At 38.0% G+C, this 18,330-nt stretch overlaps 1 protein-coding gene across 2 annotated transcripts in view; it reads left to right on the plus strand.

Annotated features, from left to right (window-relative positions):
• The first annotated feature begins 1,081 nt into the window (after positions 1-1,081).
• Positions 1,082-18,330, plus strand: part of LOC113237210 — a 34,346-nt gene continuing 17,097 nt past the window's right edge. The window contains exons 1-3 of one of the 2 annotated variants that reach the window (XM_026473549.1): positions 1,082-1,402; positions 1,500-1,566; positions 15,045-15,215. In XM_026473549.1, coding sequence (XP_026329334.1) covers positions 15,168-15,215 — 48 coding nt within the window. In that variant the 5' untranslated portion in view covers positions 1,082-1,402; positions 1,500-1,566; positions 15,045-15,167. The remainder of the gene's footprint in view (positions 1,403-1,499; positions 1,567-15,044; positions 15,216-18,330) is intronic. The other variant, XM_026473550.1, reaches the window with a different exon arrangement.

Raw genomic sequence — 18,330 nt, forward strand, 5'->3', positions numbered from 1 at the left:
CGAACTGTCACAAGTGAGTCAAAAATCAAATTCATGTAGGCTAGTTTTAGTAGTAGGTTAATTTTCGGTTTTAGTGAATATTTATATAAAAATACAAGTTAAAACGCGTTACTTCCTTGTGGAATGTGATGTTAGTATCTATTTTATGTTTTCTGACGTATTTTTACTCATTTACCGCACATTTCGTCATTTTTAGCTAAAATTCTTGATCTGTTCGCGGTGCGAGTTGACCTTGAGCACTGAAGGCCCGCCCGCTCGTGTAGGCCCTTTTGGCGCGCTTCAATTTGCCTCACTTAGCGTGTGCGGGCTAGGTTTCTATGCGTTATTATTCTAAGGTTAGTAGCGACTGCTTGGCGGCAGAAATAGGTAAGATGGCAGTACTTCCCCGCACGAACTCTTTCACAAGGTGCTCTACTGCTACTAAAACTAAGTACTTTAACTACTAAAAAAATAATAGACATGTACCTAGCAACTATCTCACCTGGGCCCCAATTCTGCAATTTTTTTTAAACCTTAAAAAATTGAGATTCCACCGATACTATATTATGTTATTCTATTAAAGTTTAGTTGCAAAGGCAGTTGAGTGTAGAGTGTTAGTGGTGGCATTCATTCATTCAATCACTTATGATCAACGTTGCCATTATAGAAATTATTATGCATATCTTGATTTTGAACTCGTTTAATCAGCAATTTAGCCTTCAAATAAATTAATCGGAATTACAATAAAATGCCTTCCAGAAAACCAGAAAGCTCTGTCTGACAAGATCAATTTTAATCGATAGATAGTTTGAACGTATTTCACTTCCAATTATGAAAGCGCTGCATTTATCGAACTCGAATCTTTATCTATGGTTTCGCGGTATCACGTCGATAATAGATCCACGACCTATCATAAATTTTATTGCAATCGAGGATCCGTCTGATCAATTTGCGTGAGGAGCTGGGCGGACGGAGGGCCGAGGGTGGCGGACTGGGGTGGAGGAACGGAGCGCGCAGGCGGGGGCACGGCAGGCGGACGCGCGTGCGCGAGGGCCCGGGACGCGCGGCCCGGGAGCGCGCGGCGGCGACGGCCCGGCCGCGGCAGTGCGCGAGACGCCGCCGCCTGCCGCGCCGCCGTCATGGCCGCGCCGCGCCGCGCCCGCTGACCACTGCACCGACCGCGCCTAGCGCCCTCAGCGCAATTTACCCTCTTCTGAGGCACGACCCCGTCTGTTACGCCGCCCTTAAATAACATATTGCGAGCCGCTCCGCTGCACTGTCGCCGCTGTAGCGCCCGGGTCGCGGCCGTTGTCGCCGTCCGCTGGCGCTTTGTTTCGTGGAGCCGGCGCCGAGTCGGACCCGGCCGCGCCTCGCCCCGCGCGCCCGCGCGCCGCCCCCGCCCGCGCTCCATGACTACACATAGGTAATGTTATCACGCAGAAAAACAGTCTCTAAAATCTACCTATGTTGCTGCGCCACTTCGACCTTCTTCGTTTAACCCTGGACTCTTCTTGCTGTAGACACTCAGCGTGATCGACTACCGAGGCGACCCTGTGTTGCACGTCCGACTGCTCTGATGTTCTATCGGTTAGTCCTTTCTTCTTCTGCTTTTGTATCCGCCTAAAAAACTTGCTTCTTATCACATTTGAATATGCGGTCACTTAGCTTGATAATCTAGTGGCAAGTGGCTACTGCAAGGAAGGTGTTACATAATGGTAGGTGCCGTCGTCGATCGGTCGTCACGACGTAAGAGTTCATTAAACAGTAAGGCTATTCCAGATTGTACGATTTTCGTATATTATTTCAACAATACAAACCAACAAATCTCGAAAACTTGTTTTTGTATTTCTGTAATGTGGAAAATTCCAAGCAATGCTTGTTTTGCCATTATGTACGGATTTAGAGTTTGACCTATTGGTTTGATTAGAACGATATTAAAAGTTTCAATCTTGATAATTACTTGATGTACTGCTTCGATAATATTTGGTTGCATGTTGTTCTTTAAACGTGTACATCGCGTATCACCTACCATCCTTGCGTGTGAAACTTTAGATGCCTGCTGTACAGGTTGGCGTGATTTAACAATATTTGTAGTCTATAAATAGCAACATAATATTAGCGTAATAGCATAAGAAATGACACAATAGAATAGCTTAAAGGTCGAGTTAGCAGTAATGGATGTTAATTGGTTCATAACGAGTGCACGACGAGATGTAGAAATGTTCCGAAGTGCTCCATGGGTAGAGACGTGCCTATCGTCCGGCGACTCTCTCTGTGCGGAGTGCTCCCTTCTTACAGAAATGAGGTATTTATTGCCTTTTTAATGGGAATGTCACCCAGCCTTTACGAGTACCTAAAGGCCGTTCACTTGTTCATTTCCTGGAAATGACTGACTGATAGAGGCATGACATGTATACCTATGTGCAGTTTATGCCCATTAGTTTCACAATTGTTATGAACATACTTTTAGTATTATTACAGAGTTAAGCATTACTATATTAAAAGTACACAATTTGAACAATATTTTGATTACATCAAATAAATAAAATGCCAGTTCAGCTATGTACTTGAGAAAGTACCTATACAATAGCGCGAAATCCTCGTTGAGTCTGCGCATCATGAGTCGTTGCGCAAAGTCATAAACAGAAGTATTAATTTATACATATAAATGGTACTATTGTTTGCGTCACGTCATAGCGTATGGTACGCATGACACATAAATAAACCTATCAAGGATGAAATACAGTCATCTTCAAACTGGCCAACATAGTAAAAATTCAATGACTCTATGAAACTCGTCACGATATGCCTTCCTTGTGAATGTTTCCTATTGACTTTACTTTTTAAATGATATACCGGTCAATATATTGTCCTGCCCCGTATACATCAAAACTACCTCCAGCTTATTATCTACACTACATGTAGATAATAAGCTGGACACGACATGTCACTAACACGAAATCGTAATATTTAAAATTACTAAAAAAGTGAAATGAGGTTGAGTAAAATTTACTTCTTCCTTCCTATAGCTGTCTATCTCGACTAATTTCAGTGACTTCTGAGTTCATTTTTATTAACCGAGTTCAAAAAAGGAGGTGGTTCTCAATTCGACTGTATGTTCTTTTTTGTATATATGTTACGCGATAACTCCGGTATTTGTGAACTGATTTTCATGATTCTTTTTTTGTTGAGAAGGGGGTACTTTCATAGTGGTCCCATTTCATTTTGAAGAAAATCATCCACCTCGAAGAGTGGCGGTTCACGCATAAAGATTCATTTTTATAAATAGCTCCTAACTTTAATTTAGGAGCAATTACTTTAATGGTTGACTTTGCTATTTCTCCAATTCAAGGGGTTTTTCTCTCGATATAACGGGTGGCCCATAAGTCCTTAGTAATGAAAAAAATTAATTAAAATAAAACTAATTACATTATGAATAATATTATTATTTGTAAATATAGCTAGAAAAACGGGAATTATTTTTTGTAAATAACGTCGTCCAAATGTAATCCGTTACAGTCACGACACTCTTGCAAACGCCTTCTGAAATTGTCGATGACTGCGCGGCACGTCAGTGCTGAAATGCTTGCCATTTCTCTGCGGATGTTTTCTTTTAGGTCATTAATTGACCGCGGGTTAGAGTCGTACACTTTAGCCTTAAGGTAGCCCCACAAAAAAAAATCCATTGGAGTCAGATCCGGGCTACGTGGTGGCCACGAAATGTCTCCTCTCTTAGAGATAACTTTGTTTGGAAAAAGTTGACGGATAACGGGCATAGCAGTATTGGAGGTGTGGGAAGTTGCTCCATCCTGTTGAAACCATGTTCGGGCATTAAAGCCTGGAAAGTTTTGCAATTTTTGTGTGAAAAACTCCTCGATCATGGCCACATATCGTTCCGAAGTAACAGTAACAGCACGCCCTCTGCCGTCCTCAAAAAAGTAAGGCCCTATGATGCCATGGGCTGACATAGCGGCCCAAACTGTAACTTTAGGGCTATGTAAGGGCTTCTGGTGCTTAAGTTTTGGATTAATCGGACTCCAATAGCGGCAATTTTGTTTACTAACGTGTCCGTTAATGTGGAAGTGTGCCTCATCAGAGAACATTATGTTATTGAACGAAGTAAACCGATTAAACATTTCATTAGCATAATTCACTCTCTGAATAGCATCAGTTTCTTTTAATTCTTGCACCAACTGAATTTTGTAAGGGTGCATAAGTAAATCTTTTTTCAAAATCCGTTGTAACGATGTCCTGGATACGTTTAATGCACTGGAACGCTTACGAGTTGACTGTGTTGGATTTTCACGAATAGATTGTGCCACTGTGTCGATGTTTTGTTCCGTACGTGATGTTCTTGGGCGACCCAACCGCGGTTTATCTAACGTCGAACCGGTCTCCTCGAACTTAGCAACCCAATTCTTAATCGTTTGGAGAGCTGGGGTGTCATCAAAGTTGTGTAAACCTTTGTGTTCTCGAAATTTTCGCCTCGCAACGGTTGCCGAATTGTTGTTTTGATAAAACTCGCGCACACAAAACGCACGGTCCGCTCCGGTGAAACGCTCCATCGCGACTAAATTCCCAGAAACCGAAGTTACTGCCCCCGCTTCCCCTGCACCGCTCACGCGCGCCGTTTTCGTTTAATTCAAATTTTACTTTTCTAAGGACTTATGGGCCACCCTGTACTTTGAGTAGTGAGAACCTATTTTTATTATTTCCAGTGTCAAGTCCTGTATAGTGGCGAACTAGGGGATATTTCAATAAAACTTAGCAAATAGACGTAATTCCTGTAACTCTGTACTGAGATTATTCGAATTTTACAGTTTTTTTTAATACTTTTTCAAGAATTTATTTATTTCAAATGTACATTTTAAAACATATAACTACATATGTATCTTCATATAACTGATTAGATTTATTTGTGTTTCTCGTTTCATTATAGGGTTAATAGTTTCCGGTTTTTACTGTTTTACGATTGGCACCAGAATATCGGGATAAGATTTCCGGTAATCAAATAGATTGCTGTGGTTTAGTTTGCTTCAAATTGCCAACACATTAAAATTTGATAGCTACAAACTGCTACTAATATAGGATGGTCGATAAAATACATTCCACGACCATTACTATTTGTATTCAACCACATTTGGTAACATTAGTGGATAATCACTATGATAATTTTTACAAGTTATAAGGATTAAAAGAATTTCATTGACTATATTAGTCACTGCTTCAACTGTATTATACAATATTGTACTGTGCATGGTTGCTACCATCTTATGTTAGATATATCGCTGTTCTCATATATTTCATCAATGACTGATTTGTAATTTAAAGATAACTATAGATGAAAAAAAAATTAGGAAAATTATCTTACAATACTTTTGTATTAGTTCTTACATGAAAGCTCTTCAGTATTTTCATAGTCCTGCATTTTAATCGATTTTGATATGTTTTTCTTAACTAATAAGATACCTTTGAGATGGTCCTTAGAAGAATGATAGTCTTCGAGGACAAGAGTGAAAACAGCTTGTTTGTAGTCGAAATGTTTTGGCTTTTAAACGGGTTACATTAAGTTTTTGTGTCTTGTGGTACAAAGATTCATAAACACGAATCATTCATTAGCTGACGATCTAAATCTATCCTGTACACGGGTATCAAGTATCACAACTTTAAGGTCGGTCGTTTGTCATCCTGCACTGACTAACTATTTACTATCCCATCTTTGGATTAACTATGCTATTGTATTTGTTTTAAGATTCTCCGCACGGATGACCTAAGTCTACTAATTATCGGTATAAAACGGTCTTAATGTGTACTTCAGTCTTGTAGATTTGGTTGGCTGCAGCTCTACTAGATGTGTATAGGGTAATTTTATAAATTAGAATTACTGTGCCATCTGTTGGCATTCATTTAGTATTAAATACATACCGTAGTCACATGTCATACATATTGTTAATATATACCAACAACTTTTGTTCTAACCGTAAAATATCAATTTTGTCGACTTTTCTCGAGGCTGTCTCAGCTGTTTCATCTATTTGTAAGGGAAGTAAAATTTGATGTGAAGTTCTAAAAGACGGAGAGCAGTGGTTGTTACGAAACTTTTAATGATAATAAAAATTGTAAAATTAAATGAATAAAAAAGAAATTAATTACAAAATCTGGTAAGTAAGTTTCACTTGAAATTGTCAAATTATGTACTAATATTCATTCGTAAGGCAGGTTGCTGAGATGAATGACTGCGAAACTCTAGGATTTGCTCTTCAAGAACAGATATTTGATCACATTTGTCAATATCGAGATCTCAGGTGTTTGCGATTGCTGCACTTAGGAAGTGAAACGGTTTTTTTTATGAAAATCGCGTGTATTTGATTTTCAAACAAACAGTTATCGATTACAATATTTATTTCAAAATAACATACATAGAAATAACCTGAAGGAGATACAGTAAACTTTAAATATCAATGGAAATCTTTAGAAATACGTAATAGACGTGGAATAGAAATTCAAATACTCTGAATGTGACTTTTTGAAGATAAGTTAAGAATAGACGATTGGTAAAATATCACTTCCAATTAGTAAAAAGACTGTAAAATTGACAACATGATTTAACATCAAGTAACAGGGAAAATAAACAGCAACAACCAAAGGTAAAAATATAATAAAATAATACATGTATAATATAAATAATATAATATAATAATAATAATAATATAATAAATTCTTTTTTTCAACGCACACACGCATCACAATAGGGAACCCCTATATCGCGGGTGCCATGAACACACATAGACAACCACAAATTACAACCAAATTAGACCATACGATTATTTCTCCCGGCCCGGGAATTGAACCCGGTACCTCTGCGTGGCAGACCAGCATGGTAACTGTTAGGCAGTCAATTCGGTTTACTACAAAAAACTACTCAAGTATAAAAGTAAGCAAATGTGGAGTAAATGAACTAACTGTAAGAAAAAAAAGGAAAAAAATACATACCTAATTGAATACATACCTAATTGAAATGGTGGTCAAACATTGCGACACTCAATAAACTTTAAAATTACAACTATTAAAGCGACATTTCTAGTCCGCTGCTGGCAACTGTAAACGGTACCTGGCTGAGTGAAGAAATAGATTTCTCACAGATGGCGCTTCGGCAAAAAAGACATTAAAAACCAAAAACAAAGATCTGCAACAAGCACATAGAAAAATTCGTTAGGTTAGCTAGTTCGGTCCATGACTTAGTTGGCATAGCGTCTGGCACGTTTCGCTGAAAGACATCGTCGGTTTGAATCCAGACGCATCGAAGGATTTTTTTCTAACTGATCGATTTTATGACAAACTAATATAATATTAATATTATAACAAACTAGTGGAGTAATTTCACAAAAATAATTGAACAACAAAACAATCGTCAAACATCGCGACATTCGATATAGTAAAAAATTACAAAGTACCTACTTATTTCACTAATTGGGAATATAACGGAAAGTATCCTGCTAGGCGAGTCACTGTGAATATCAAATCGGTCACTATGTTCATTCACCAATTTGCTTTGTCGTCAGATGGGAGAATTTGATCCAAAAACGTAGCGGTGGAAACAGAAGAGTTACTTTTTCCGAAGTTATCTAACTGGGACATGTATAGGTATCAAATTTATTTAGTAACTGAGGGCAGTCGATTTTATGAGTAACAATTTTGGACACAAAGAAAATACTAATAATTATTCGACGTTCTTCCAGGGAACTCATTCGGAAATGTGTTAATTGCTTCGTATAAGATGGTAGTTTTTTCTCGTGATGCCATTTGAGACAATAGTATGCCGTGAACCTTTTTTGACTACGTTCTAGTTGTAAAGAATGGGTTGTGTAATGAGGTCTCCATACAACTCAACAATACTTGAAAATACTTATACAATAGTATCTTAGTTTTGTTACTGCCCAACCCTTTACTGTTTCTTAACACAAAACTCAGCATTTCTTCAAACTTATCTCTCATGGACACTCTGGGCCCCGTTTGTAAATCTCCCTAACAGTACGCTTAGACGACTACGAAGGTCGTTTAGATGTTAATTAAATAGAATACTTCGTGTATTCAAAATCCATAAATAATAATCAGGTATCTCATGTTACAAAAATGTATATCATTGCAATTTCTTTTAACCTCTAATGACGGCCGCTGCAATGGTATAAAAACGTGTGATTGCGCCGCGATCACGTTGCATTTTGATTGCAGTCTATAAGTACAGTCATTATTCACAATTCTGTCATCGTTTCGCTATTAACGCGGTACTATTGATTCTGCACTAGAAAACTGATACTGAATATCAACTTAATATCAAAATAACGAGAAAATGTGGATTACTAATTATCTTAACCCGTTCATGGACAGTAGTTAATTTAATAGCAGTAGAACTCCTTGTGAAAGGGTTCATCCAGGGAAGTACTGCTGCTTGGCCTATTTCTGCCGTCAAGCGGTAATATCGGCATTACTGTGTTCCGATTTTGAAGGGTAATGGTGCTGGTGAAATTACAGACACATGGGACTTGTCAAGTTATATCTCAGGTGGCGGGCGCAGTGGCAGTGCCCATAAGATCTTTGCGATTTAAAACTCTAGGTGACACAGCAACTGTTATGGACGGGCGTTTAGCTTACCATCAGGCGCACGTCGTTCGGTTCGTTCCGTTACTTGATATTATAAAAAGAAACTTAAATAGTATCGTACACAAAAATATCACTACTTTTCTTTGTGCCTTATTACAGTCAACAGCACATCAAGCTGCACATTGACGTATCTTGTTCCGTTGCACTGGAGGCGATTTGCGAACAAAAATGTGTAGTCTGATGCGCTGTTGTCTGTACTTTTATGAATATAAATAATTGAATTTTGTCAATACGTTGTTGATAGTTTTCTATAGCGAAGCTGTAAGTACATAAAAAGCAGTTGGGAGTCGTACCGTAAAGCCCGTTATTGATTTTTGAGATTCATACAGCGAAACGACGTACCTCATATCGCCGGTGTTTTGTAGAAAGGGCGAAAGCGCTATTTCGAAACATTTTTCAAGGGAACATGTTTTAGTTTTTCATGACTGTTTTAAAATATTTACGTCCTAATTATTAATGCAAAGATCGAACACTCAAAAAAAATTCCTTCGATCCGGCCGGATTGAACCGACGTCTTCTAGCTTACCGTGCCAGACGCTATACCTACCAACTAAGCCACGGAACGAACCAGCGGACCTCACGAATTTTCATTTCATTTCATTTATTTATTGCATCATATGTACATAGCTACAGATCTTACATTGAGCATACTTAAGATAACATATGGACCCTGCAGGGCATCGCAACATTCAATATATACACTCGTGTATACATGTATATACACTCATGTATATATATATACACATGTGTACATATATACAAATATTATTTATCGGAAATACCGCATGCAAAAAAAAAGTAAACTAAACAAAAACTAATAACAATCATAATAATAAAATAACATTATTGGATACATACATTTAAATTTTGAAATAATTAATAGCAGCGTTTTACACTTAGTATTAATAATTCAGACTAGACAAAATTAATATTTTCTATATGCTTGCGTCGTATCTTTGTATTTGGTTTTTTCAACGACTTTTTAGTCGTAGCGCCATCTATGAGAAATCTATGAAAGATTTATCACCCAGTTAGTACCTTTACAGTTACCAGTCCTGGCGAGAGATATCGCTATTCGCTGTATTTTAATTTTTTATTGAATTGATATTCAATTATTTTCATGGTAGAGGTACCCTCCCTCCAACAAAAAAAGAATCATCACCATCGGTTCACAAATGCCAGTTATCGCGTAACGTACATACAAAAAAAGGAAATATACAGTCCATTTGAGAACCTCCGCCTTTTTTTAAAGTCGGTTAAAAATTAACCTTCTGTGTACATAATTCACATAATACCTTAATTTACTAACATTATCCAATGTTAGACAGATGGTCACAAACATCATACTTAGAAACGTAAAATGAACCTTGTAGATACAGTTGAATTTTTAGGTTTTACTTTGAATAACTTTGCAATGGGGTCCACAAATAACTGAGTTATCGAAACGGCTCAGCTCTGCAGTGTATGCGATCAAAAAAATTCGAAAACTTTCAGACGTAGAAACCGCTAGAATGGTTTACTTTGGCTACTTTCATAGTTTAATGACATGTGGCATTTTGGCTTGTAAGTAAGTTTTGCTTTGTGAGTAATGTTGCCGATATTAATAGGATATTTGCCGTGCAACAACGTGCGGTTAGGGCAATTTACAATCTTTCCCTTTTAAATGTCTTTGAAAGAGATCAAAAGAAATTAACATTCTCATGCTAGCAACACACTACATTACACAGTACAGTACCTTTGTGAAAATTTAATTTATGTTAAAAAGAAATTAATGAAAAATAGTGATGTACATAAACATTAATACGAGGAACAAACTAGCTGGCCTGGATAGTCGTCTTTACGTAGTTACAAATGTATATGTTTCTTTAATAAGATGGCGGTTGATATTCAAAATTTGCTATTTATGAGGTTTAAAACTATAGTGAAACAAAAACTTTACACTGAAAGTTACACGCTTATGCATATTTCGATAACCAAAATCTGTGGTAGTAACCTGTTTTTCTCTTGCAGGTGGTCTCGGTCTACAAATTGAAATTTGAAATAAATATTATATCGAGTTTTTAGGTTTTCGCGATTCTTACACATAGGAAACTAAATCTGTTTTTTCGGATCTAATTCATGTACAATTGTTTTTTCAAACAAACCAACGTTTCGGGCCCTTTACAGGTCCCATGGTCACGGGTGACTGAGATGATAAATTATATTGGACAAACGAAGCGAAATATTTGTACCCGCTTCGAAGAACTTTATAACTGATGTTCGACAAACCCGTGATCAGTTCGATATGATTCATAAGTTTTATCCTAAGGAAGACCGGTATAATGTCGCAGAATTAGCACCTCTGCGGTGTATTTTTGGGCAAATCAATAAAGTTTTTAGGTCGTGGTAACAGTTCAATGGGCTGGATATCACAGCGAACTACCGGCCCACTAGAAGGCCGCTCCAAATATATCCGACCCCGGGTTCACTGACTTACTTTGCATCAATGTACCACGTACCCACAGTAATTGAAAAGGTTGATTCAATGCACTGGTACTATTTTCAACAAATATAACACCGAAAATTTCAATAATAGAATAGAATAGAATAGAATTATTTATTTCGGACCATGATCCATAATAATGTTAGTATTAATATGATGATCATCATATCATAACATGATCCATAATAATGTCGCCACTAATTACATTATAAGTTGAAAGCATTGATAAATTTATTTTAATTTCAGAGCTCATGGTTGATGAAACTCGAATCTGTTTGTTAAGGGACACAATATACTTCAGATAATTATTTAAAAGCCTATACGTAATATTTGAAACACACTCGTTAGAGTAATTCCACGGCAATGAAAATTATGGCGTTTTAGAAAAAAAATCCTCCAATGAGGTGCCTCTCGTGCACGATTCAGATTTTATCTCACTTATCTAAAGGTTTCTAAGCCCCCGAAATTCCTCCACGAGTCTAAAATTTACGACTTGAGAAGAGAATTTTGCAGACATCGCGTTATCTGTTTTATCACAAGATATTGCGGGGCCCTCGTCTGAGGCCGCTAAACAATAGCAATTTGTCGAACGTGTTACATGTGCCGCCGCGCAACTACGGTGTAATCGTACAGTGCAGGTTTGATTTCACTCAGTGCGCATCATAGTCGTGAAAACAACACTAACTGTGCTTCCGGTGTCGTCACAGATTCCACTGAACTACAATACACTAGTGTTAACAGGAAAACGGCTGTGTTTACACGAGTATCGTGTCCATTGTAATGTTTCAAGTCAAATGAATAGTAAACAACTCGACTTTCATGCACCATCGATCATCTCCTTTCGTTTTTGTGAATTAAAACGTCGTAATAAAGCTATTTTCATCCACTACTCTACATACGAAACAATTGGAGACGGTATTTAATAATGTATTATTATAATATAGATGAAAATACAGCTTCTAGTATAGAGATAAACAGCGGTGTACATGTTTTAGACATGAGTTCCGCTATGGGATCACGACAGATAAATGATCTATATCCCAGTCATAGTGAACAGTGAAGCTCTATCTTCAACACACATCTGTTGGATGAGGTTAGTGATATTTTACAACTGCGCTTTGTCTTTTATATAAATTAACATGTGCCTATTGAAGAATTCGTTTTATAATTATACGTACGCGAGATTACTTCTACGCGCGGTTTATTTAACTATTATGGAAAACTAAAGGCGAGCATTATTTTGATTCCGACAATGTAATGTTTCAGATAAATAATCCCAAATGACATCGGTAGATGAATTCGTGAATTCATCAGCATGGCTTATCAAGGTATAAAACGTTTTATTTATTCTTTCTACGTCAATGATCTAATCGGCACGACTGGAGGCATTTTTAGCCACGAGTGTTATTCAGCGCTATTCTGTTGCGCGTACACCACAAATACTTACAATATTGAGTAATCACAATATTAAAGTAACTCACAATCTCGGAATTATTTTTAGTTACGTTTCTACCACGGAATATAGGCACTTTTACATCATGAAATGAAATATGGGCACCGACAGACTGCAAAGCGAGGGATCCAATGCCATTTCTAAACGATCTTAGATAATACTTTCCACGCGAATATCATTTCATACATTTTCATTATTATATTCCTTCGTTGCCCTAAATTAATAATTCGTTTTTTAAAAGAAAGATCATGCCCCTTAGTGTCGGCCGGTTAATAAATGTTTGCGTACAAAAACCACATTAGTTTTATCATTTTACGTAAAAAATATTGAATAAATCTACGGGGTTAATTAGGCAATAAAGATTTGCTATTAAACATATTTTTAATTATCTGATAACCCTAATTAGGTTATTGTCGGATTTTTTGTCAACATAAACATCATCATGACATTCGGACGCGAACACAGCGCGGTCAGTAGTAGTAAGAAAGACCGAAATCGTTCTCTGGGTGATCAACAATAAATACAAAACACACAAATATTACCATTCACATTTTACACATAAAAATACATTTTTTTATTCCATAATTCCAAGTACCCATAGTAAAGCGACACATACCTACAGTACCTTTGTAAAATACACATATTTTTCTATAAATCTAGCTATATTATGTCATTTCTGTACGGCGCCGTGGGTATGGTTTTTATCTTTGGTAGATCATGGATCTTTTACTGCGTCCTTGGGCTATTATTCTGGTTTTAACTATAATTACAAACATTTTCTTAAGGGCTAGGAAAATGTTGCCAGCGTTAGCGCGGTACAAATTATTCTATGTAACTGTACTCTTTTTACTTTCTTGTTGGATACAAATCGAAGCACATAAATTTTAATGCTTAATCCAACCAATCAACTCATTTTACAATTTTCGAATCGAGAAAGCTAATTCCGTATCAGCTATGAATTATTTATTTATCTAGCGAACGGTGGATAGGACTATTTGTGTGTTTTCTGATCACAGAGTAGCCAACAGCTGGTGGTGTATTCGTTTGGCAATAAACAACGCTGCGATTGTCCCTAAGGAACGCTCACACTCATTGGTTAAGAACGTTATGTGAATCAATTAAGTATACATAATATAGTTGTCACGCTCCATTGCTACTACACAGTCATCTGTATTAAATTTTGTGAGAGTTAATGTCGAATGGTATACCTACTTGTATATGCAAGTATTTATATTATATTGTGCAATACTTTAGGCCATAGTTTCCCAAAGTGGTCCCTACTGCCCCCAGTGGGCGCTGAAGAGTCCTAGGGGGTAGACGCCCCGGAAGCGATTGGGGGCCGTTAATGCTGTCCAGGGAGTGCTACGGCATTTAAAAAAACCTGAATGATCTATATAAACTACACTACCTACATAATTTTTTATCCTTGTGATTTTCTGTGGTAAATTAATATAAAAAATACGTGTTTTCAATTTTTTTTTTGAAGAGGTGGGCGTTGAAATTTTTTTATCTTGACTAGGAGGGCTGTGAGCCAAAAAATTTGGGAACCTATGTTTTAGGCTAATAAAGTAACTTCTATACCTACGTATGTCTGCTTACGGCGTTGATAATAGAAATTAATAATGAAGATCTTTAAAGTTACCGTATGACCGTTATTTCTATTTATGAGGCTATTTATTTTTGTACGTAATTGCTTCAATCAGTGCGTGTCAAATAATTTGCATATGACTGTTCATTTAAAATTATCAAAGTTGACATTACCCTTACGAGTATGTGACGGTGCAAGCGGCCGTGATGCTGTAGAATAGCCGCAATTTGAACCCTCAAGTGTCCTTTAATAATTGATGGCATTAGACTGTGGGTCGTATTCCAGAACTCTACTCAATGCTCAAGTCAGGACTGGAGTAAGAGCACTAGAAATCACACTCAAGTCCTTGCCATTAGAGTCGTATTTCCAGTGCTTGAAATCATACTCAAGTCTGCTCAAATCCTGACTTGAGCATTGAGTAGAGTTCTGGAATACGACTCTGAGTATATTTGTAGGGTACTTTACAATTATGAGTCTATAGATGTGTAATAGACGTGTTAGACGCTAACCAATATCGACTTTGTAAACGTTTTCTTTTTGACCCAAATAGGGGTATAAATTAGTAGGTAGGTCAATGCATTTGTTATTTTATATTCCTCTAAATGCTCGTCCCGTTAATCCTCTTATTGTTACAAAGTCAAAAGAGTATGTAAATACAGATACATTGGTGGACTTCAGATGTTGAAAATTTGTTGTGAAGGCATGGAAAACTTAGGAATTACTATAGCTACATCAAAGCGAAGCTACCATGAGCATATCTATCTATCGTGTGTTGCAAATCTCTTGATATTGGAAATTGTATCGACGGCGATTCTTTAAGTAATGATAAAAGTGTCTAGCTTAGCGTAGCGTGCACCATTTAAGTTTGGTGGTGTTTACAGGTGTCGGGGGCGCAGCGCGGGCGCGAGCGGCATGCGGCCCCTGCGGCAGACGCCCATGGAGGTCGGCTAGCGGCGCGCGCGCAGCCCCCGCGCCCGCTCTCCCTGCCCCGACCCGCCGACGCCATGGAACTCACTGACGTGCCTCGACATCGACCCCTCGCCTTCGATAAGGTCAGTTACATATATCACATTTACTTATTGCATATTAGTCAGTCTGTATTTGTTCTAGAATACTAACGTTCATTTATAACGTAGGTATCAATTGTATTCGTTATTTTGAGTATTGCGTTAATAAATTATCTGCTCGTCTACCTTCTACAAACGGCGCGCTCCTAAAACGGGCAGCGCAAAGAGCACTTAACAACTCTACATTATGCATTGTCGAAGTGGTAAGCGGTACCTTCCTCCATTTATTTTTAACGTCGAGTAGCTAGTGCGAGCCTCCGGCTCTATCTGAAAATCGATAGAGTTCGCTTCACCCGATGTGCTGCTGGTCCACCAAGTCGCCGCTCGCTTGCACGCTACCCGCATAACTTAAAAGCTGAGCTGGGATTTGCTGATAAATTTTAGGGTTCCGAACGCCTCTCGACGCTCCACTGCTGCCGCTATTAATCTCACTTTGTCGTTCATTGTACCGAGGAAAATATCCCTCCGTTCTGAATATTTGTTACTAATCTATGTACTTGTAGGAGTATCTGAAGACAATAATGAACAATTGAAAAATTATGTAAATTATTACTGCATAGTTATGGATTGGTATCGAGTTACGACCTTGGATTACCCATGTTCAGTGTCGTCGGTTAGTGACCTTGTTTCCCCCGTTTTGCGCAAACACTTCTCGGAAACTAGCCTTGTGGCAAGTTGTGGTCATCTAGTTTTACGGTCGTAATATGTCTTTCCTTTAACAGGGATTTAATTTCATCATATCTGCCACGCAATTAATCACCTATGGCGGCGATTAAGTACCTAGGAGCGAGAAATAAAACATTGTCAATTAGACTTACTATTTATTGTATTTGATTTACAAGTTAACTACCCCCACGTCGTATTGTACGAAGCCCAAACGCACGGCGAGGATCATTGTCGCCGTTGACAAGGGTTTCAACAACACATTTCCCATAACAATAACCACATTTGATTTTAAAAACACTTTTTTTTGTTGTTCTGTACTACTTTGATTCCTTTTCAAATTTATGCTTGTACAACAATATTTATATTGGACAGAAATCCTCAGTAGGCAAAGTCTTCGAAAGTAGTTTTTTTTGGCAAGAAAGAAAACATCTTCCTCATACAGCGATGAGACAAATTATACCCACAAGAAGCGAGAAAGCGTTGCCTTTGGAATCATGCCAGATAACAAAGGATGTGACAAAAAGCGAGAGTCGGGTAACTCGTGTTGGGGATGATGACTTCATAATATACTTGTCTACTGCTAACAAAAACCAATATTTACATCAATGAAGTCGGTTAAAAATCCTACTGCCATTCCAATCTCTCGATCGACTTAAATTTTTTATGAATGGTCGTCCAATTTTGATTTTTCAATCCGGCAAAAAGTAAAAGGGCTGCGAATTAGGGCAGGCGGTACGACCTTCCACGCAGTTTTGCACGCCCTCCCGCTCGCTACCCTACCAATAGGTAGGGTATGCAATAGCCTCAAAAACTGCTTGTCCCCCGCGTTCGTTGAACACTTTTGTGGGTGTAACCCGTATACTATTAGGCACGGTCATTTTAGGAAGTAGAGCCTAGGTTTCTTGGGCTAGAAGCTTTTCAATCGATTGTTAACGATACAAGGCCGTTGAGATCGAAAAAGTACTTTGTAAACAAGGTTTTTCTAGCGTTGAGAGAACACTTAAAATTTATTGAAAATATCACTGTCAATTTGAACCTAAGTTTTATGAGGCACTAAGATTTGAAATTCAATAAAGGTGATGGAGACATTCAAAACAAAAATCTTTAGGTGTAATGAATCGTACGGCGATGGGGGGAAGCCGAGGTGAAAGTGGTTGGAGGTCGGAGGCAGTAGTCGGGATCGCGAGATGTGACCCGCCCGCCCAAGCGCTGCGATCGATCGCGCCCGTGACGTCATCAACTTAGACTCCCGTCTCCGGGGACGAATCACGAATCGCGTCCACTCCGAATTCCCACAATACTCCCGACATCAAACAATTTGTCGAATCATTGAACACTCAATTGATGCTTACTATGGGAGGAATTACCTACTATCTCGGCCAGATTCAATCTATCTGTGTTCGTTAACTCATTAGAGTTTCCTATATTTAGACTTCTTTTACTAACTGTATTAAGGCATCTACACTTATTGACTAAGTTTTAACATCTGTTATTGGTGCACGTAAAACTGTGGCATACTAAAAGGTAGTTTAACAAGAATAATCAACTACCATGAAGCGCTTAGCATTATACCACATAGCTGAAACTGAACCTGTGCAAAAATCTATAAGTATACGAGTAGGTATCAATACAACAGTATAATTAAGGAAAAGCTTTTATAATATTCGACAGAGATTCGCTCTACTTAACGGTGTTTTTGAGGGACGGACTTTGAATTATAATTAATTGTTAAAAAAAACCTCTGGAAAACTGTTGTCAAAATTTTGTAAGAAACCATTTAATATTATACCGTTGTAAGTTGCCACTGGAATTATAACAACGTTACAGCACATGATCGATCTTCGAATAGAGATTGCAGCGGCTTTATCGCTGGCTCCTGATTGACCAGAGTGCTCTCGACCACCTCTTGTGGCAGCACTCTCTTGCTCACGAGTTTCGACTTCAGGCATCAAGTGCGCGTTGGCCTAAGGACACGAATGACGTCATTTGATGATGAGGTTTAAAAATTTTTAAGGCTTTAATGCCATTGTTTGAGCGATTTTATCTATGACTCAATGCTTCTATCAACATCAGCGATCTGAACCACTGTTATATCTGATATCTCAACTTTGAGTCGTACTTACCTCGAAAATGTATTTATTTTTTGTTATATTATAGTAAAGGGTCAACACTATGTAATTTACTGCCTCCGTAGCCGAACGGATACCATGCCGGACTGCCACGCAGAGGTCCCAGGTTAGATTCCCGGGCCGGGAGAAATAGTTGTATGGCCTACAATTATTTCTCTCGTGAGTTTGGGTGTAATTTGTGGTTGTCTATGTGTGTGTCCATGGCACCCGCGACACAGGGTTTCCCTAGCTTGGGGCTATGTTGAGTGTGTGCGTTATTTATTTATTTATTTAATTATTTGATTATATAACTGAAGAAAATGTTG

The sequence above is a fragment of the Hyposmocoma kahamanoa genome, unplaced genomic scaffold (assembly GCF_003589595.1).
Source record: "Hyposmocoma kahamanoa isolate Upper Pololo Valley unplaced genomic scaffold, ASM358959v1 93, whole genome shotgun sequence".
NCBI classification, from domain to species: domain Eukaryota; kingdom Metazoa; phylum Arthropoda; class Insecta; order Lepidoptera; family Cosmopterigidae; genus Hyposmocoma; species Hyposmocoma kahamanoa.